The 21,080-nt window shown below is 41.0% G+C and overlaps 1 protein-coding gene and 1 pseudogene across 4 annotated transcripts in view; one reads left to right on the plus strand and one right to left on the minus strand.

Annotated features, from left to right (window-relative positions):
- The first annotated feature begins 10,960 nt into the window (after positions 1-10,960).
- The window catches only part of CARNMT1 (carnosine N-methyltransferase 1), a 49,907-nt gene continuing 39,787 nt past the window's right edge, over positions 10,961-21,080 (plus strand). The window contains exon 1 of one of the 4 annotated variants that reach the window (XM_024738939.1): positions 10,961-11,093. Coding sequence is in view for 2 of the 4 variants with exons in the window: in XM_024738936.1 (XP_024594704.1) it covers positions 20,304-20,566 (263 nt within the window). In the remaining 2 variants the exon portion in view is untranslated. The other 3 variants (XM_024738936.1, XM_024738937.1, XM_024738938.1) reach the window with 3 other exon arrangements.
- On the minus strand, positions 18,700-19,586 carry LOC112395622 (60S ribosomal protein L22-like 1 pseudogene; annotated as a pseudogene).

Below are 21,080 nucleotides of genomic sequence, written 5' to 3' on the forward strand. Positions count from 1 at the left end.
TGGACTCAGACTGATAGATACAACCACTGGATATACTTTTCAACTGATTTATACAAGACAAACTTGGGCAATTGCGTGGCTGCTTTTTTTTCTTTTTTTACCTTTGTGATGTATGGCATAAGGAATACAGTCAATAATATTGTAATAAATTTGTATGGTGACAGACGGTAACTAGGTTTATTGTGGTTGCCATTTTGTAATGTATATAAATATTGAATCACTATGTTGTACACCTGAATCTAATATACTATTGTATGTCAATTATGCTTCAATTTTTAAAATGTCAAAAAAAACCCAAAAAACACACATACACGTTTTGGCCAATAAAAAGGGCCACGATCTGCAATTCTATGATCTTTACCTTACTATCCTTTCTATAGCAGACTTTAAATGGATTTCCTAAGGATATCTTGGATATTCTCAATTTGACAATAAGTTTTTCATGCAGGAGGAGGGGCTTAGTTTTTTGAATGAGGCTTTCAGGAAATTTTTTAAACATGACTTGTCTTTTTTAATAGATCTATCATCTGTAAGTCTGGAGGTTATATTGGAGGACTTTCTTAAAACTTCAAAGTGACCATGATGAAAAAATCCAACAGGGAAAAGATTTCCAACAATGATGATGCTTCTGTAAAAGTATGGTATTTATTTTACTGTATGGGCATTTGGACTTCTATCTAGTGGCCTATAAATTTATAGAAATAACTAACCTTTACTGAACACCTACCATGTTTCAGGTATGGTGTCAAGTATTGTCAAGAAAACTTTCCAAAACTGGGAAATAGGCAAAAGGGCTACTGCATGTCCTTTCAGAGTTATCTAAGCATTTTCTAGCCAACCCACCTTAGCCAGTTCTCTGGGAGTGTGTATCTTTGTTTGACTCGCTATTTTCTCTTGATTAGGATATTTTAAATTTCATAAGAGTAGATGTTAACTTGTAGAACTTGATACACAGGGTTTCTCAACCTCAGCACTATTGGGATTGGGGGCTGGAAAATTATTTTTTGCGGTGGGGGGGAGGGCTGTCCTGTACGTTGAAGGATGTTTAGGACCATGCCTTTTCTCTACCCGCTAGATGCCAGTAGCACTCACACACACCCTCACCCCCCAGCTATAACAACCAAAAATGTCTTCAGCCATTGCCAAATGTCCCCTGGAAAGAGAAATCACCCCCACTTGAGAACAACTGCTGATTGTGATGAAAATGAAATTTGTTCACTAGAGATGCAAATTATTTATCTGGTAAAGAAGACAACCCCAAAAGTTACAGTTTTATTGCCCTGTACATTAACCAGTTTTGTATCTAAATTAGCCAGCTTTTTCAAGCCTTTTTCTTTAGCCACCGTAGATACTTTGCTCTCTCCAGTTTTCTTTAAACCATCTTGGCAGTTCTCTCATTAACATGTGAAATGAATCTTTGACGCATGCTCACTTGATATTTGTATGAGAGTCACGTTTTTAACTTTTTGGGAAGTATGTTTTGACAGTACCTTACATGCATTACTTTATTTAATTCTCATAACAACTGTATAAATCTGAGGCTTTGAAAGATAAAGTAACTACCCGGAGTCACACTGCTAACATTTGTTGGAACCAGGTTTGGAACCCAAGACTTTATGACCCCACACAGTGAATCACCGTGCTACTCTGTATTATGAGGCTAGTCCTGAAACTCTGGGACTCGGCTTGCTGTTGTCATTGTGCTTAGCTTGCAACTACACCTCTGCAGCTCTTGGCCACCCCATTTATACACTATGAAAGGCCTTCATAGTTAAAAATCCAAGAACCAATCAGAGTAGCCTTCTAACTTTGGACCATTCCGTGCTCACTTTATTATAATATCACAGATGTCAACAAAACAGGAGGCTGACAGAGGAGACCTGGAATCTGTAGCAACTCAACTCAAGACTCCATGTTCAACACACTTCTTGAACTTATCTTTGTGAGTGAGTTGCTATGCACCTTCTCCCTCTCTCTCCCTGCACCCCACCTCTTTCTCCCCCAACCCTGTAAAAGACCCAGCAGGAGACTCTGTTGGAACTTACTTCCCCTGGTAATCACTTTTTGTCCCTTTCGCTGTTTTAAAAATGGGGGATGTGGTAGAATAAGGCAGAAAGGCATCAGGGATTCATGACATCAACACTTAAAGCTACTTTGTTTAGGTCTATGCTGATCTTCATGTCTTCTCTATCTAGCCCAATAATACTAATTACAGTAGGCAGCATATAAATGTTTATTTGACCCACTGGTTAAACAATCAGTTTCCTGAGTTTTCAAATTTTTAGGAGGTAACTTAGCTTTGTGAAAAATACATGCAATAATAAAAATAGGTCTCACCTGTAGAGTGCTTACCATATACCTGGCATCATTCTAAACTCCCTACATATATTATCTCATTTAATACGCATTAAATCCTACTAGAAGATAGTATTATTTTTCAGATGAAGAAACTGAGACACAAAGAGGTAAAATAACTGACTCAAGGCTGTACAAGTAGTGGCAGAGCCAAATCCAAATTTGATTTCCAATTTCATGCTCTTAACTATACTATACTCTACCATAATAACAGGAATGCTTGAGTACCCGACTGGTAGGACTGGAATGAGGGGGTTAAGGGATAAGACTTCATTGAAGATATGACTGGCTGAGTATCCTGTAAGCCAGGATATATAGGGTATGTAAGAGGAGAGAACCTCCAGACCTCTGTTTTGATGTGGTCCTTACTGAAGCAAAGGTTGTACAGAGCGCAGAAAAGGTGCTATGACTACCCTGACAATATTGGATGGAGGCCATATTGCCTAGCTAGCCTACAGCTGCTAAAAATAGCAGATTTATTTGGCGGGAGACTTGACATCTATTTTGGATTATCTCAGGTAATACTATTGCACATTGCTTTTACTAAGCCACAAACAACATGGAGGTGTAATTGCATATTTATAAGTTAGAAGAACAGTTAGAAGTTTGAGGCCGTTAGTAATAGAGATGATGTTTACCTCTTGAAAATCATTTATTTCACTCAAACACGTGTAGGAACACAAAGTACATCTTATCTTTCATGCCATCTATCCTTCCACACCCATGAAAGTTAGGCCAACCTTAAGAAATATTACCCAACTTGACAACAGGGGAAAATGAGATGCCAAGATGTTATTTGTGGCCACTCAAGTTGTCTGCTTTGGAGACAGATTTTTAATAAAAATCAAACAAAGGTAGACATTCCTAGAGAATTGGATTTTTTCAGTATAAACTGCAAACTAGGTATCTTTTCTTGTTCAATATATTTTTTCTCTGCCTTTCTTTTTTCATTCCAATAGGCTTGTAATGAAGTGGTCACCAAAATAACAAGGCAGAACAAAACCCAAAAAACACCATTCTTAGAGTACTATAAGTCTGGGCCTGCAGTTGTTTTTTGAATTTAATTTATTTTTTTATACAGCAGGTTCTTATTAGTTATCCATTTTATACATATTAGTGTATATATGTTAATCCCAATCTCCCAATTCATCCCACCACCACCACCCCTGCACCAGCCTGCAATTATTGAGTCCTCTGTCTTTTGGGGAGTCCCATGCTACCATAAGATGAAGGTTAAGTCAAAGTTGTAGCATGTAAAGAAAGTAGCAGCAGCGGTTGTTATGCTGGAAAGGGAAGCAGCCAAGTGGAAAGCATGTAGGACTGTGAGAAGGAAAATCTGGGTTCCCCTTCTGGCTCCAATGCTCAGCTATGGGCATGTAATTTTTTTTTTTTTTTTTTTTTGCGGTACGCGGGCCTCTCACTGTTGTGGCCTCTCCCGTGGCGGAGCACAGGCTCCGGACGCGCAGGCTCAGCGGCCATGGCTCACAGGCCCAACCGCTCCGCGACATGTGGGATCTTCCCGGACTGGGGCACGAACCTGCGTCCCCTGCATCAGCAGGCGGACTCCCAACCACTGCGCCACCAGGGAAGCCCTGTGGGCATGTCATTTAACTTCTCTGAGCCCAAGGAAGCTAAGCCTCCTTCAAAATTGAAATTACTAATATTGACCTCATGGCATTTGGTTTAAAAGTTTATGAAGTATCTAGTCAAATGCCTGGCATCTGGTGGGTGTTCACTATTATTAGCTCTGTCTTTCAGTCCCAATCCTCCTGATGCCAGCCTACAAACCTAACATTGTTCTTAAGATCAAATAAGATGTTATGAAATCATCTGAGAAACTCTCAAGGGATCTGCAAATGTTAAAGGCTTATTGTGACAGATCTAAGTCTATTACCACAGTTAGAGGTGAGTTATAACCCTTGAGGTTTTTAAAATTATTATACTTTCCCCTTCAAGCCTTCCCTTGATACTCATTTTAATCACTTTCACCCTATAAACAATGAATGGGTGTGTTGGAACATATGGTATGTTTGCTCTAGGATGGTCCTCAGTCTTTGAGACAATAGACATCCCACCTGTGATGATGCCCCTCCTCCTACTCAAAGACACCTTCATCCGAGCCATAAAATCGTATCAAGCTGCTTCAGCCTTGTTCTCTCGGATTGCTTGATCTGGGGAAAACCAGGCAATAAATTGTGAGAAGACTCAAGCAGCCCTGTGCAAAAAACCTGCGTGGCAAAATGGTTTGCCAGCCATGTAATGGAGCCACCTTGGAAGTGGGTCCTCCAACCCCAGTCAAGCCTTTGGATGACTGAAGCCCAGTTGACACCTTGATTTCAACTTCCTGGAAGACCCTGAGGCAGAACCCCCAGCTAGGCCAGCCCCCAAATCCTGATCAACAGAAACTGTACAAGGTGTGTTTTAAGCTGCTAAGGTTTGAGTTGGTTAATTTGTTACGCAGCATTAGATAATAATTCACAACTCACTCCAAATTGTGGCTGAGGCTGATTTGAGTTGCTCTTTTGCTGCTTTCAGTCAAAGAAATTCTGAATAATATGCCTTCCGTACCAGAATCCCTTGGGATGGGTCTTGGGCATCTGTAGTTTTTTAAAGCTCTGCAGATAAACCTTATGTGCAGCTCAGTTAAAAACCTTATGTGCAGCCCAGTTAAAAACCTCTGTTTTATTGGGAAGTATGAATGTTTAACATGCAATTATATCCATTGGCTTCAAATCAGCTAAACTCCCTTCTTCCCGCCATGATGCACTGTGAGGTCAGCTTTTAGGTCAGTGGAAGCTCAGGTAGGTTTCTCCCACATCAGGAAAATCTGAGGTTTCTTCCTCTCTTCTATCTCTAACATAGAAATGAGCAAGAAAGGTTAAACTTCACTGCTTTCATCTTGAATTTCCATCTTGGCTTCACTGTTCCAGGTTAAGACCAGAGCTAGTTTATTTGAAATACTTCTGGCCATGAGACAATTTTCAGTGGCTTTCATCACATTCTGTTGTCTCCCTTGCCCCTGACTCAGACATACTAACTCTTTCATGCACTATTCCACAAATATTGTCAAGTATGTATGAAAAGTCCCTTTTACTCAGTGAAAATGAGGGCTGTGTTGAGATGCTGACTTCTCTCTCACTCATAGATACAGAACAAAGACGCTGAATTTCCAAACCTGAAACTTGAAAACAGGAGTAAATAAATGGCCGAAGATCTCTTTCTTCCCCTCTTTCTGTATCTTTTTGTCAGAAACATGCAAACAACATCTTATTGCAGCCACACACCAGCATATTATTTTTTTAAAAAATCTTATTAGGGAATGTGAATTACAAAGATCTTGGCCACCAATTGATAATGGAGTCAACCATCTACCTGATATCCTAATATCCTAGTAATTATCCTCAGTTCCTGTGTCACCTCATTTCACTCATGGAAAAAACTCCCCAGATCCTATTCATTTTACTTTGGGAATCTCATATTCAGACTTTCACCCCCATCCCTACAGCCACAGCCTTTGTTCAGACTACCTTCATACCCTGCCTATTCTATGACAACCTCTCCTTAATTGGTATCTTGACAACAACCTTCCTTCACTCCTGTTTACTCTGCACCTCACTGTCAGAGTTATCTTTCAAAATTGTAGATTTTATCAGGCCACTCCCTTGATTAAAAACATGCCATTTACATCATGTACTCCCCAACATGGTGCACTGGGAAGGGCTCATCACATCTGCGGTATTCTTGCCAAAAATGCAGAGCCTCAATCTAAACATGAGATAAGCCCAATGAGGGCTATTTTACAAAACAAATGATCAGTACTTTTCCAAAGTGTCAAGATGATGAAAGGAAAAGAAAGACTGAGGAGCTGTGACAAACTGGAGAAGACAAAGGAGGCATGACGAGTAAATGCAGTGCTACATCCTGGATTGGATTCTGGACCAGTGGAAGGACATAAGTGGAAAAACTGATTAAATTCATATAAATTCTGTAGTTAATGCTACCATACCAACTTCTTAGTTTTGATCATTGTACTATGATTAAGCAAGATGTTAACATGAGAGGAAGCTGGGTGGAGAGAATATGAAAACTCTCTGTACCACTCTTGTAACTTTTACAAAGTGAAAATTATTTCAAAAGGTAGATAAAAAAGAGACCAGAGGGACTTCCCTGGTGGTGCAGTGATTAAGATTGCGCGCTCCCAATGCAGGGGGCCGGGGTTCGATCCCTGGTCAGGGAACTAGATCCCACATGCATGCTGCAACTAAGAGTTCGCATGCCACAACTAAGGAGCCGGTGAGCCACAACTAAGGAGCCTGCCTGCCGCAACTAAGGAGCCCATGTGCCACAACTAAGACCCGGTGCAACAAAATAAATATTAAAAAAGGAAAAAGAGACCAGAAGAAAAATCATATGCTATTACAACAAATTCCAATTAACTATGGAATCTTAGTAGAGAGGGAGAGAGGGATAGCTGGAAGGAGGAAAGGGAGAAAGAGAGGCAGAAAGACAGAAAATGAATGTACGTTTGGCAGGTACCATGGGATGAGACATGAATTTATACGATCTCCCACTAGTGCCTCATATACACATATAGTATGAGCATCCCACAATGCTAAATGTGGTTCACTCTTTAGAAAATACACCCCCTAAATGCAAGCTAGTTACTTCATCTGGTGCTCAGCTGAAGAAACAGTGATCCATTCCAACAGTAGAGGAAAAACTGTGCTGATTTATTGAATGTGGCAGAGAAAGCCTCCCAATTTCCCACTGCCCCTCCTTTAGCAATAAAAATCCTGGTTTTTCAGGCCAGAGCATTGTCACCCAGCTATAAGAAATTTAAGAGATTATTTATTTGGAAAAGAGTATAGTGTGGCAGTGAAAACCAGGGCTTAGTGTCCATCACATAGAGCAGAATCAAATCTAGCTCTGTGACCTCAAGCAAGTTATTATCTATGTTGAGGCTTACTTACCTTGTTCATAAAATAGAGATAATGATAATGATCAATTTACTTTACAAATTTGCTATGAAGATTACATTTTTAACCCATGCAAATGCTTTACATTTAACATAGTAATCTGGCACAGAATGTGTGTTCATTAAATATTTGTTATTATTTAAATTTATTTTTATTCATTATTTAAATATTAGTCCCTTAGAGAAAATGTCTAAAATTGTAGCAGTGGAAGGTTAGTGACAAGGCATTCAAGTATGACTCCAATTCATGCTCCATCAATCCAGTAATCAATAGTTTTTAAATTAGGAGCTGTTACTCAGCTTTCTTTTTCCATTCTAGACTTTACTCCTTCGGTAATTCTCACAGTCTCTGTATTCTATCCACCAAATCATTGAATCTCTCTAGCTTCCTAAAATGAGGAATCCATCCTCTGATCTAGTGACCAGAGAAGGGAAGCTAGAAGGGAAGATGAATGTCTTTGCCTGAATGCTAATGTGAGTCCCATCCCCCATCAAGAGATAGCTTTACCTCATGTACTTTTCATCTTTCCTCTTCCCTCTTTTCTCTTCCCTCTGCCTATGTATAATTAGTACCCCCAATTGAATAGTCCTAATTACTAAGATTATATAAATAAGCTTTTATTTTTTAAACAGCTGACAGTTATAAATAAGAATTTTAGAATTCTTATTTATATGTATATGTGTACCACATCTTCTTTATCCATTCATCCGTTGAAGGACATTTAGGTAGTTTGCATGTCTTGGCAATTGTGAATAATGATGGTATGAACATGGGAATGCAGATATCTCTTCGATGCCCTGTTTTCATTTCCTTTGGTGGGGGGGAAGTATTTCAGCTGTATTAGGGTACTGTTAAAAGTTGCTTAAAAAAAAAAAAAACTAGTCTAAAAATTTGTGTTTTCAACCTGAGGGTGAAAATAAGTACATAATTACTAACAAGTAGTGCTGGATTATATAAACTAAATGTGAATTAGGGTATCAATAAGTAAATTTCTTTTATTTTTAATTTAATTTTAAAAAATTTTTATTGGAGTATAGTTGCTTTACAATGTTGTGTTAGTTTCTACTGTACAGCAAAGTGAATCAGCTATATGTATTCATATATCACGTTTTTTGGATTTCATTCACATTTAGGTCACCAGTAAATTTTTAATGAGAAAATTTTGTGATTGTAAAAATAACATCATTTGACAAATCATGACCGTTGGACTTCTTATGCTTATTTTACCATTTAATATTTTTATATGGAATCACATATGATGGTGGAGTTAGGTACCATAATCTTTCAGTACTTAGGCCCTTCAGCAGTCTATATCCAGGCTACTGAAAGAAATCGTAGGCTAAGAGAGTAGGTGGGAGCATTGGGAGAAAGGGAAACCCACTCTCCTTATAAATTTCTATTAGCAATAGTTTTGTAACTGTAGCTACAACCTTTGTCACCCCTTCTGATTCTTCTCTTCATCCCTGTATTCAATTTAGTCTTTTCTTCCTTGGAAAGTAATATCTAGATTTACCTTAATCTCTTCGCTTCACTATTACTGTCTAGCATAAATCTTTATCATGTCATTTCAGGATTATTTGAACAATCTCCTCATCTGGTCTTCCTGACAACAGCTTAGCTACTGGCTCTTGTCTGATTAATTGTTCTGTAATACTGTTTTTACCATATCGCTCTATTGCTTCAGAATCTAAAATGAATCTCCACTGTTTAGTGAGTCATTCAGTCTCTTCAGTCTGACTTTTAAAGGTTCTAATAATTTTATACCACCTGAATTATCAAAATTTTCCTCTGTTTCTTAATATGGATTTTACTCAGACAGGTCTTTGCTTTCCTTTCCACCTTGCTCATGCTGTTATTCCCGCACCATGCCAAAGATTGTTATACTTTCCTGTCCAGAATTGATCTTACCTTTTGGTAACATCGTTCAGAATTTCCTTTGGGAATCATCAAACTCTTACCTTTGGTCCATAGGTTTGCATGGGGCTGACTCCACAGCCACCTCTAGGGTGGACATGTGACCCAAGCCCAGCTAATCAGAGGACCATGACCCCTTGGTCACAGCAATCAGTTCAATAAAGAACATAGGACCTGGGGCTTCCCTGGTGGCACAGTGGTTAAGAATCCGCCTGCTAATGTAGGGGACGTGGGTTCGAGCCCTGGTCCGGGAAGATCCCACATGTCACAGAGCAACTAAGCCTGTCTACCATAACTACTGAGCCTGAGCTCTAGAGCCCTCAAGCCACAACTACTGACCCTGCATGCCACAACTACTGAGCCTGTGCTCTAGAGCCCGTGAGCCACAACTACTGAAGTCCGCATGCCTAGAGCCCATGCTCCGCAACAAGAGAAGCCACTGCGATGAGAAGCCTGTGCACCGCAACAGAGTAGCCCCAGCTCGCTGCAACTAGAGAAAGCCCGCGCACAGCAACAAAGACCCAACTCAGCCAAAAATAAATAACTTTATTAAAAAAATTAAAAAAACAAAAAAAACCCATATGACCCAAGCTGGCCCAATGTGAGCCTTGCCTGAACCTTCAGCAGGAACTTTTAGAAAAAGTAGTGCTTGACAAAGCCAAGAAACAGCAACTGACAGATTCCTGATGATATAATTGAGCTTCTCGATCTACATATGACTGATCTCTTTGGTAATAAGAAACAATAAATATTTTTTTTCCGTTTTGACTTAAACCAATTTGAATTGGTTTGCAAAGAATACTCCCACCTCTTTGCCTCTTCAAGTTAAGTTTACCCTTTAAGATGTAGCTCTCATGCTACTTTCAAACCGTTCTTCCCTTTCCTTAACTCCCATTATACCTTACTTAATCTACTGCTTTAACACTAAATCATCTCAATTGTTTAATATTTCCTAGTTTTACTTCCCCACTGTACCATAACCTTCTTGAACGCTTGGACCATGAATTACATTTCTCTTGTGTTCACAGCACTTAAGAATTTTTTATACTTAAGATGCAGATTGACTGATAAACTATTGGATATGTTATTTTTCTTTAGAAATCAGTGGTTAGAATCTCAAGAATAAATGAAAACTGGGCAAATTGTTGCTCATTAGGGCCTAGCTCTTTGGGTAATTCTGTTCCCACCTTACTGATATAAAAACAAATATGGCAAGAAAGAAGGGGAAATGATATCAATGAGTGTGTTATAAAGACACATTTTGTACCACCTCCTGAAGATATCTTTTGGGGCCTTTGGAGGAGCCTGATAACCGCTCCCCATTTTAAAAAGTAGGTTTTATTATTATCCAGGTATGGTGAGACCAGGAGATCAGGAGACAGACGCCACTGACAAGACAGTTTTTACTTACCGTCTTCAAGAAGAGGGGCATGCTTCACCACATAGGGCCATACAGGGAAGCATCAGGATTAATCAGGAGATGGGGGTGGTCAAGCGGAAGGTGTGGGCAAAAGCGTTTATTGTGGTTTCCATAGTAAAGGCAAGGCAGAGTAAGCATGCTTAGGATTGGCTAGTCTGAATAATTTCAGCAGGCTCTGGGATGTAGGGACTGTCTCCAGTTATCTAGTACCTGGCGCTGGGTTGATTAGGGCAGGGTAATATTGACTTGGTGTGTGAGAGTTTGATAAAGAAGGTGGTTGAAGGATGCATGTGGGTTCTGGATTGGCCCGTTTGTATATGAAAGGTTCAGGGGATTTGTTAGCTATTGGACAATTAGCTAGCCCTGAGAGGAGCAGTCTCTCCCCAGTCGGTGAAGCCCCAGGTGGCAGAGCATCAAGAATATGGAAGGTAAGGGGGGGACGAGGACCCACTGCACCCTAGACGGCCAGGGACCATGGGCAGTGCCTGGGATCCCCACCTTGAAGGGAATTGTTCCTGAGTGGTGCCTTGGGCTTTGCCAGCCTGGATTTATGGGGTGAGCTTCCCTCCTGGAGCCTTGTGAGGATTTAGCCCTCCTTTTGATTGTGGTTACTTAAAAAACAAAAAATTTCATTGCAACCACCTATAAATTGTATTTTACAAATTGCAGAAATGAAGATACAGAGGACTGCCACCCACTGAGCTAGGCATAGACACCAAATGTCTTGGTTCCCATTCTTTAGTTTTAGAGGCGTGTGCCTACATGTTTAGGGGTGAAATAATGTGATATCTAGAATTTGCTTCAGAATAATGGAGAGTGGGAGGTACAAAGGAAACAAGATTGGCCATGAGTGATGACTGTTTAAGCTGTGTGGTAGTTCTCATTGCTATCCTCAGTACTTTGTACATGTTAGAAATTTTCCATAATAAAACTTAAAAAAAAAAGAATACAGAAAATATAGTTACTACACTCCCCTCTTTCCCACCTGGGTTCAGAACAATTGAGCAATAAGACAAAGCAGAGGCAGATGGTAGTCCAAATATCCCCTCTTTTACTGATAAAGCCTACCTTGGAGAATATATCTTTACATGAGAGTCAAATGGGCCTCCTAACTCCATTTGGAATTAGACTTACTCATATAGTCATAGCAGTATTGGACCAGGACAGCTTTTCCAGCTGGGAAGGATTTTATGGCATGAGTAACAGAGAAGAAATTGTGCTTACTATAAGCAAGTTTACTCCCAAGAGGGGCAAAATAAATAAGGCCCAGAGCTGAGTTGAGCACGCCCAGTTTATTCCTCCCAGATGTTCCAATCAGATGAGACACCCCACCTTCCCCAGGCAGAGGAGTAGAGAAAGTCAAGGGGTATTGCTTGACTGAACTCCCTTTTCATAAATGGACAGGTCAAGAGTGGGAAAGAAACATTACCTCCCACCAAAAAACATTGATTTTTCTGGAGATTTTAGTAAGATAATGGAATTCTGCCACTTCCCTAGCCATGATTCCAGCTTGTAAGTTTTCATTTCTTCATCTTCATCTATTAGATGGCTCTAATTCTGCAAAAGAAATTCTTCTATCTTCAGAACTTCAGTTTTCTGCTGTATGACATCATACTCTTATTCTGCCTTTGGCTGAAGGTAAAAAGGCTTTTTTTTTTTTTCTCTCTGAAAAGACATTAAATCTGAACATGGACATCAAATCCACCACAGATACTTCCTTCTTCTGCAGCCTGATGCCTCCTCCCACCAAGATTTTTTATGTCCATCCAAACTATTGCAAGCTTGTTTACAACATATTTTTTATTAAGGCACACTTTTAGTAAAATGCTGATATAAAACTTATGGTATAAAATTTTGTAGAAAAATTAGAAAATTCAGTCATGCAAAATGAAGAAGATAAACGAGCTCATATTCTGCTGGGGAACCAGATATTTTAGCAACTAATTACAAAGGAGTGTGAGGCACTCAGTAACAGAGGAAGGAGAGCTCTGAGATCATAGGGGAAGGAGTGATTGTGGGTGATAAGGTGAGGGGATGGGTGGGGACTTATAGGACATAACTGGAAAGATTGCCTGTGGCCCACTGGGAAGGATGTTATATGTTATGTTAAAGAATTTAGACTTTATTCAATAGGCAGTGGAACGTCACTGCAGGATTTGAATCAGAAGAGCAACATAATTCACTTTAAAAAAAAAAGTATTTATTTACTTATTTTTGGCTGCATCAGGTCTTAGTTGCGGCATGTGGGATCTTTCCTTGCGGCACGCAGTCTCCAGAGCGTGTGGGCTGTGTAGTTGTGGCACATGGGCTCTCTAGTTGTGGCTTGTGTGCTCAGTAGCTGCGGTGCACAGGTTTAGTTGCCCTGCAGCATGTGGGATCTTAGTTCTCCAACCAGGGATTGAACCTGCCCCTGCATTGGAAGGCGGCTTCTTAACCACTGGACCACCAGGGAAGTCCCTACTCAATTCACTTTTTTTTTTTTTTCTAGTACGCGGGCCTCTCACTGCTGTGGCCTCTCCTGTTGCGGAGCACAGGCTCTGGACGTGCAGGCTCAGCGGCCATGGCTCATGGGCCCAGCCGCTCTGCGGCATGTGGGATCTTCCCGGACCGGGGCACAAACCCGTGCCCCCTGCATCGGCAGGCGGACTCTCAACCACTGTGCCACCAGGGAAGCCCCTCAATTCACTTTTGAAAAAAGAAAACTATTTATTGAGAAAAGAATCATTTGAAGTCTCTCATATACCTGTGGCACTCTCATATGTGAGGGAAATCTGGAGGCTAGCAGATAAGTTAGGAAGGGTTGCAACAGACCTGATTCTTGACCTCAGCCAAGCCCTGCCCCCAATAATTTTTATGTCAGCCTATTTATTAGCAAGTAAAGTACATACAAGGATTCATTTGGCATAGAGCATAGAGTACAATAAAAGAAACTAAAGCCAAACCTTAATTATATATACATATTTAGTTATGCTTATAGTGTGGGTATATATTAAATCAGAGAGGATTTGTTCTTTGAGAGGATTTCTGTCACTCCTACTTTCTTTTTTCTGTTTAAAGGTGAAGATAAAGGTACTGTTATTTGCCTTCTTAGCAGCAAACTCCCCCCATCCCCACCTAGCTTAGAGTGTTTAGTTTTCTTCTTGGTAATAGGGGCGTGATAAGTTTAGGCGAAAATAAAAATTCTGATTGTGGGCTTCCCTGGTGGCGCAGTGGTTGAGAGTCCGCCTGCCGATGCAGGGGACGTGGGTTCCTGCCCCGGTCCAGGAAGATCCCACATGCCGTGGAGCGGGTGGGCCCGTGAGCCATGGCCACTGAGCCTGTGCATCCGGAGCCTGTGCTCTGCGACAGGAGAGGCCACAGCAGTGACAGGCCCACGTACTGCAAAAAAAAAAAAAAAATTATGATTGTATTTCAGGATTATGAAGATGATATTAATTAGTCTAAGCCTGTCCAGGTAATTCTATATCTGTTGTCTACTGTTAGTTTAGAAATGGGAATGTGAAGCACTATGGGAAGTCTGCTGGGTGGCTTCCAGGAAAAGTGTTCCTACTGAAGAAAAGAGACCCGTATAGGAGGAAACAGGCTTTCTTTGCTGAATTTGTTGTATCTCGGTGTGATGCCTTGAACTGTGGCAGCCATCTTACGATTGTAAGTGATTAAGCTAGCATGCTGAAAATAGCAGATCCCAAGGATGGGAAGGACTGGGTTGATAATCTGGAGCTGATGTAGCTTGGAACTTCATGGTTTTTTAGATAGTAAATGTCCTTATTATTTAAGCTAGTTTTAGTTGGGTGTTCTGTTCATATCACTGAGAGCAGTCTGCCTAATATAGACTCTCAGAGAGAAAGATACTATGAGACATATATCTATCATTAGTAAAGGGATTCATATGTGTATGTTCTGTGTTGTTTCTAAAGCAGTGCTTTTCAAATTTTAACGTACCTATCAAACACCTTGGGGGTGTTGTTTAAATGCAAATTCAGTAGGTGCGGCCTGAAATACTCCATTTCTAAGAAGCTCCCAGGATTTGTCCATGGTGCTGGAATAGGGTCCACACCTTTGAGCAGCAAATGTAGACCACAGCTATAGCTCATTAAAGGTTAGATAGATGGGAAACCTCCAAGTGACTGACAGGATTTTTAAAGGGAGAGCCAGGAGTCAGGATGAGGTACAACAGTGACTGCTAATTCAAACAGATTAGCCCAATATTATTCCTTATTAATACTGATAATTTCAGAAAAGGTAAGGGGCAGACAGGTGCCAGGGGCAGACAGAAACCATGACAAGATCTTAGAGACTGCCTCTGCAGAGAAGAAGGAAGCAGAGTGCCTTTCTTACTTGTAGGATGTGCTCAGACAAAGCACAAATTCTTGGTACTAGCAGGTCTTTTAGATGACTGTTATAGGCCTTTTGCCTGAAAATATTGAGGTACTCCCATCTTCACCACCATAGGTAATTTAAACCACCACCACCAAGATAACCTGTAAAATAAGTGTAAAGAAGTACAAATTTTGATTTTCCTCCACAATGACTACTCTGACACTTTTTTGGGGCGGGGGGGGGGAAGTAATAGATATGTTACTCTTCTTAAATTTTTGGTGGGGGTACATTTGCTTGACTGGTACCCTAAACGTGCGTGGGTATATGCCAATAGGGTCGGTTGGCCCTGGATTTCTGGACAGGGAAACATGGAATAATGTCAGTTCAAATGATTCTTTTAACTTGAAATGTTTCCCAACACCAACAAAAAAATGATTTAGAGCTTAGAGGATGGGAAAACTTATTTGCAGGGCTACTTTAGTGCTTCTGGAAAGAAGTACTGACTCCTAGCAGTATGGTAAATAATCTATGACTTATTTTCCCAAGTTTGAGAATAACTATTGAGAGCATTAAAATAATGTGTACACAAAGATTGCAACTGGAAGTGGCTCCTGGGATTAAGAAGATAAAGATTCTCTAGAGGGAAAAAGAGATCATTACAGGAGTCATATCTTTAGTTCCACAGTGGAGAGTATGGTCGTTATTTAAAGACAAATTATGGTATTCTTAGCCTAAATCCAGGTATTAGAACAAAGAATACAAAGGCAAAACTAGCTAGTTCTCAGTCAAAGACAGTACTCATAAACAGCAGACTTAATAGAGGGATTCCAAGAAGAAAAACTGTAAACCCCAAAATGATAATGATTATAAGGGGACCCTGATATTAAGCTGAGGAAGTCCCTAGCTGCTGTCCCCTTTTTCCATGAGGTGCTTAGATCAATAGCAATTTGAATCTTTGTTGATATAAAAACGATATATAAACATAAAGAGTAAGAAATAGTTTATCTCCATAAACATATTTCTTGAGCAATCTAGTCTCTTGCTTTTCGTAAGTAAAGTATACATACCTTTTCTTGCCCACCTAGAAGGTCAAATTACTGTAAATAACAATTATTTGCAAGGTTTCCTAAAGTAAAAGGACTTCATGAAACTGATGTAAGAATAAACAAGATCAACTTCAATAGAGGCAGTAGATCCAGTGGTTAATAGTATTTTGGGCTTTGTCCACTTGCCTTCAAATCTGGGCTTTACCATGTAGGAGCTGTATGCTTTGATAGCATTACTTAAAGTCTTTAAATTACAGTGGTTTCATCTGTTAAAAAAAAACAAAACAGGAATGACAATACTATTTTAAGTACTAAGTTAAAGGCAATGATGTATGTAGTGTTTAGCACAGTGCCTGGCACTTGTAAATTCTTGTACTCAATCCATAAACTGGTTTTAGAAAATCTTCACATGCCAGACACTGTGCTGGATTGTTGGGGTTATGGTCTTGAACAAAACAGATCAATATATGCATCTCACCCTCAAAGAACTTAAGAGTCTAGTAGGGAAAGCAACTGGTTGAAAGGTAAACCAACATAATATTTAAGTGCCAACTTTCAGTGAGATATCCACTTGGGGAACATGAGGCGAATAGAAATATACTTATGATTAACAGGTGAATAGGCCTGCTGATTTCTAAGCCTTTATTTATGAACATTTATTCATTATGAAACAACCTTGAGAATAATGAAGACGTAACTTTGTTGGTAGGACTGGGAAAACTAAGGGATGCTTGGTATGTTTTGGTTATTAATTCTTGGAGGTTAATTGACCTTGGGATGAAAACATTCCCAAACTTTCAGCCCAAAGGGCTCTATTGTTTGGGAAGATTTCTATAGGAGAAACTCATTGCAAAGAAGTTAGGAAGAGGAAGTCTTAAGAAAAGTGTTTTAAAACAAGGTCAAAAATGTATTCTGAAGAGAAAACATTTATTAAGCTGATATACTAGGCATTTCTTGCTCTTTATCTCATTTATTTCTCCCAATGGCCCTGTAGGAAGGGTAATATTACATCCATTTTAGAAACAATACAGTCGACACCTCAAGTAACTTTTTTAAACAGGTCACGCTTACTTACTGGCAAAGTGAAAATGAGAAGTCCATGTTTCCACTAGCTTGTAGCTGCTTTTAGCTCAGTGCAAGAGACATAGGTGGCAACCAACACATTTGCTGGAAAGAATGAATGAATAAATGTACTTTAGCTCTGCTATTTATGTGTCCCTGGGTAAGACAATTTTGCTGAGTCTGTCTTCATTTCTTAAAGGAATATAACAAGACTTACTTCACAGAGTTGAGGTAAGTAACAAATAAGGGGATACAATAGGGGAAAACAATTAAAATATAAAATATTAAATGTTAGCATGATATATGTCACAAATTATGACATGTATAATTTGTGTGTGCATATGAAAACAGCATTGGTAACAGTTAATATTATGAGAATTTATATATAACTTCCAAACACCAGACTCTAAGAAAAAAGGTACTGGATAGAAAAGTTGGAAGAATAGGCAAGGAATTGATATATTGTGTCTGGGACAGGGATATTGGTGGTTAGGGACAGGGTAAAGAAACTTTACATTTGTAACCCTTTGCATTTTCCTTTTGAATTTTGAACTATTACTGCATTACTACTCAAAAAATAAATAACTTTAAACTTTATAAAAACATTGTATTAAAATGTAACATTTACACAGAATAACCACAGTACTTTTTTTTAGCATTGCCTTATTTCAATTATTAATTTAAATTATGAAAATGAAGTCACTTCATTTTTTTTTGAGAATTTAAATATTTGATTATATAAAGTTATACCCAGAATTGTGCTTCATTTTTTCACTATATACTTTAACTCAAGGACATTTGTAAAAGCAGTACATTTTAGAAATCCTGAAAGAAATTCCACTAGCTATAGGCTATTTAAATACTGCTTACAGAAAGTATTTAAAAAAAACCAAGGGCGTACAAATGAACTTATTTACAAAACAGAAGTAGAGTCACAAATGTAGAAAAGAAACTTATGGTTACCAGGGGATAAGAGGGGGAGGGATAAATTGGGAGACTGGGACTGACATGTACACACTACTATATATAAAATAGATAACTAATAAGAACCTGCTCTGTAGCACAGGGAACTCTACTCAATATTCTGTAATGGCCTATATGGGAAAAGAATCTTAAAAAAAAAGGAGTGCATATGTGTATAACTGATTTACTTTGCTATACACTCAGAACTAACACAGCATTGTAAATCAACTATACTCCAATAAAAATTTAAAAAAAAAAGTATTAAAGGAAAGCCAGCACCATATAAACAGCATACACTTAAATAAAAGAGATGAATGCTTAACATACAGAGTAATGTTTTTTTGTTTTTAAAATAAATGTATTTACTTATTTTTGGCTGTGTTGGGTCTTCGTTGCTGTGCGTGGGCTTTCTCTAGTTGCAGCAAACGAGTGGGGGCCACTCTTTGTTGTGGTGCGCGGGCTTCTCATTGTGGTGGCTTCTCCTGTTGTGGAGCACGGGCTCTAGGTGCATGGGTTTCAGTAGTTGTGGCACACGGGCTCAGTAGTTGTGGCTTGCGGGCTCTAGAGCGCAGGCTCAGTAGTTGTGGCGCATGGGCTTAGTTGCTCCACGGCATGTGGGATCTTCCCAGACTAGGGCTCGAACCTGTGTCCCCAGGTGGATGCTTAACCACTGTGCCACCAGGGAAGCCCCAGAGTAATGTTTTTTATTCACTGATAAACTAAAGATCCATTTCAAGATGTCTCTCTTGTATACTTCATTTGTTTTATTAGCAAGCAAAGCCCTATAAGGGATGGCTTCATCTAGTCCTCAGTCTCGGATCCATCTTCATCTTGACTAATCTGGAAGCAATGAAGTTCGTAAATCTCCTTGTCAGATGCAACCACACGAAGACAATCACGAAGGTTTTTCTTTTTAAGGTACTTCTTGGTAAGGTATTTCAAATACCTTTTAGAGAACTGTTTCTCAGAAACAATTGACTTTATTCTTTAAGCGTTCAATGTGAACGACATTCCCAAGATTTCCAGTTTTTCCATTCACTTTAACCTTCTCCCGTAGACACTGTTCAAAATTTCCAGAATTAAAAATTCCATCTTCTACTGGATGAGTAAGGTCCAAATTAAACTTCCAGCTTGACTTCTTAGGCTTCTTGTCTTTCTTCGGCGCCATCCTGAAGGCCCGCCGCGCGATCAGAGAGCCACTTCATTTTCAATATGATTATATCTTTTTAACAGAAGCCGTGGTCCCTGAGCAAGTTTAATTCTCCTGAATAAAACAATCTTCTTTTACCATTATTTTGAAAGACTATTTTGCTGGATGGTAGATTAAATTGAGTGAAACGAGTTATTTTCTAAGAATAACATCAAATGCAGGTAGGGCAGAGGTTTTATCCACGAGCCCAGAGAGAAATGGGGCGGAAAATGAACGCAGGTAAATAAGAGTTAGTGGTTAAGTCTGACATTGCTATGGGCCACCGTTTGATGTTAATGCTGCACCGCGTTACGGCTCCTTTGCGCTTTGGTGGTCTTCCAAAGTGCGAGTACTAGCCAGAGTTAAGTTCCTGAATGTTTCCCGATCTGCTGCCATGACCAGTCCAGGGCTTGGGTTAGGGCTTTCGCTGGCCCCTAAACACTGAAAAGATGACAGTGTCCCTCTACATTTATGCAATTAAAAATAGAAATTCACTTAAATTCATTAAAACAACTTAGGGCGAATGCAAGACCTTCCTTCTAGACTTTCTGAAATAAAAGTTCCTATTAAATTCATCAAAGCTGAACTTTTTTTCTGCATTTCTCCTTTGCTAATGTGTTAGCCTTAGTTCAGCGGCCTGTTCCACCACTCAGCAGCACTCACCGGCTCTCAAGCCCGAACTACGCGGCTGCTCGCAGGTGCCATCCCCAACCTGCCAGGAATCTCCTCCTTCGCCCCACCCATCTGGCCCTTGCCCCCGCCTACTTCACGCGTTGTTGTGACATCAGCGCGCCGTCGCTAAAGGCCGGCAGCAAATGAGCGCAGGTGGCTGCGGCCCTTCGTCGTACTCTCGAATGCGCAAGCGCGGTCGTTCCGGGTGCTCGGAAGACCTGGCGGAGCCAGACGCTGATGGAGGCCTGAGGGCGGCGGGGGCGGGGCGCGCCGCGAGCTGGGGGCATGTCCACGGCGGGCGCCGTCTAGAGGAGGGCCGAGCAGCCGCCACCACGCTTTCAGTCGCGGCGAGACGCAGGCGAGCCAGGCCGAGGGCCGCGGCGGCGATGCAGCGACGGCGGCGCCCTCCGCCGCCAGTCTCTCAGCTGCCCGAGGGCTGCGGGGGAGGCGGCGGGAGCCGCGGGGGAGGCGGCGGGAGCCGCGGAGGAGGCGGCGGGAGCGAGGAGGTGGAAGTGCAGTTCTCCGCCGGGCGTTTGGGCTCCGCCGCGGCGGTTTCGGCGGCGGCGGCCACGCGCAGCACAGAGGAAGAGGAGGAGAGACTCGAGCGCGAGCACTTCTGGAAAATCATTAATGCCTTCCGCTACTACGGGTAAGGAGCCCGTGGCGGACCCCCGCTCAGCCCGTAGGCGCGCCCGCTGCTTGCGGCTGACCCGTCCGCACCGTGGCGCACGCCGCGCTCGCCCTCCGGTCGCCACGCCTCCGGGGCGTCGGAACCGGGCCGCCTGAGCTGACCTCCGCGCCCCCGAGTCATCTCGCACCTCCTTAGCCCCTCCCGGCGCTGCACTCTCGCGTGTCTGCCGCGCCGTCTGTTGCTCAGCCTCTTGTTTTCTGATCTCTGGATCAGATTAGCCCTCTTGCCTTTCATTCCTCGTTAAAGGTTTGGCTTGAGGCGGGTGAGGGTGACCGGAAAAGTGCTGTTAAGAATTTCAGATAGAAGATGGTGGTGGTAAAATCGTCCAGTGCTGGGCATGATTTGTATGTATTGTCGCTGTCCTGCAAACTGAACAGACGGAGAGCCCAAGTTCACCTACACGTGGGATGCCGTAGGATGTTTTTTTCTCAAACTGTTGTAAGTTCTTGTGAGAGCAGCATTAAGATTTCCG

This window comes from Neophocaena asiaeorientalis, unplaced genomic scaffold, assembly GCF_003031525.2.
Source record: "Neophocaena asiaeorientalis asiaeorientalis breed wild unplaced genomic scaffold, Neophocaena_asiaeorientalis_V1.1 scaffold249, whole genome shotgun sequence".
NCBI lineage: Eukaryota > Metazoa > Chordata > Mammalia > Artiodactyla > Phocoenidae > Neophocaena > Neophocaena asiaeorientalis.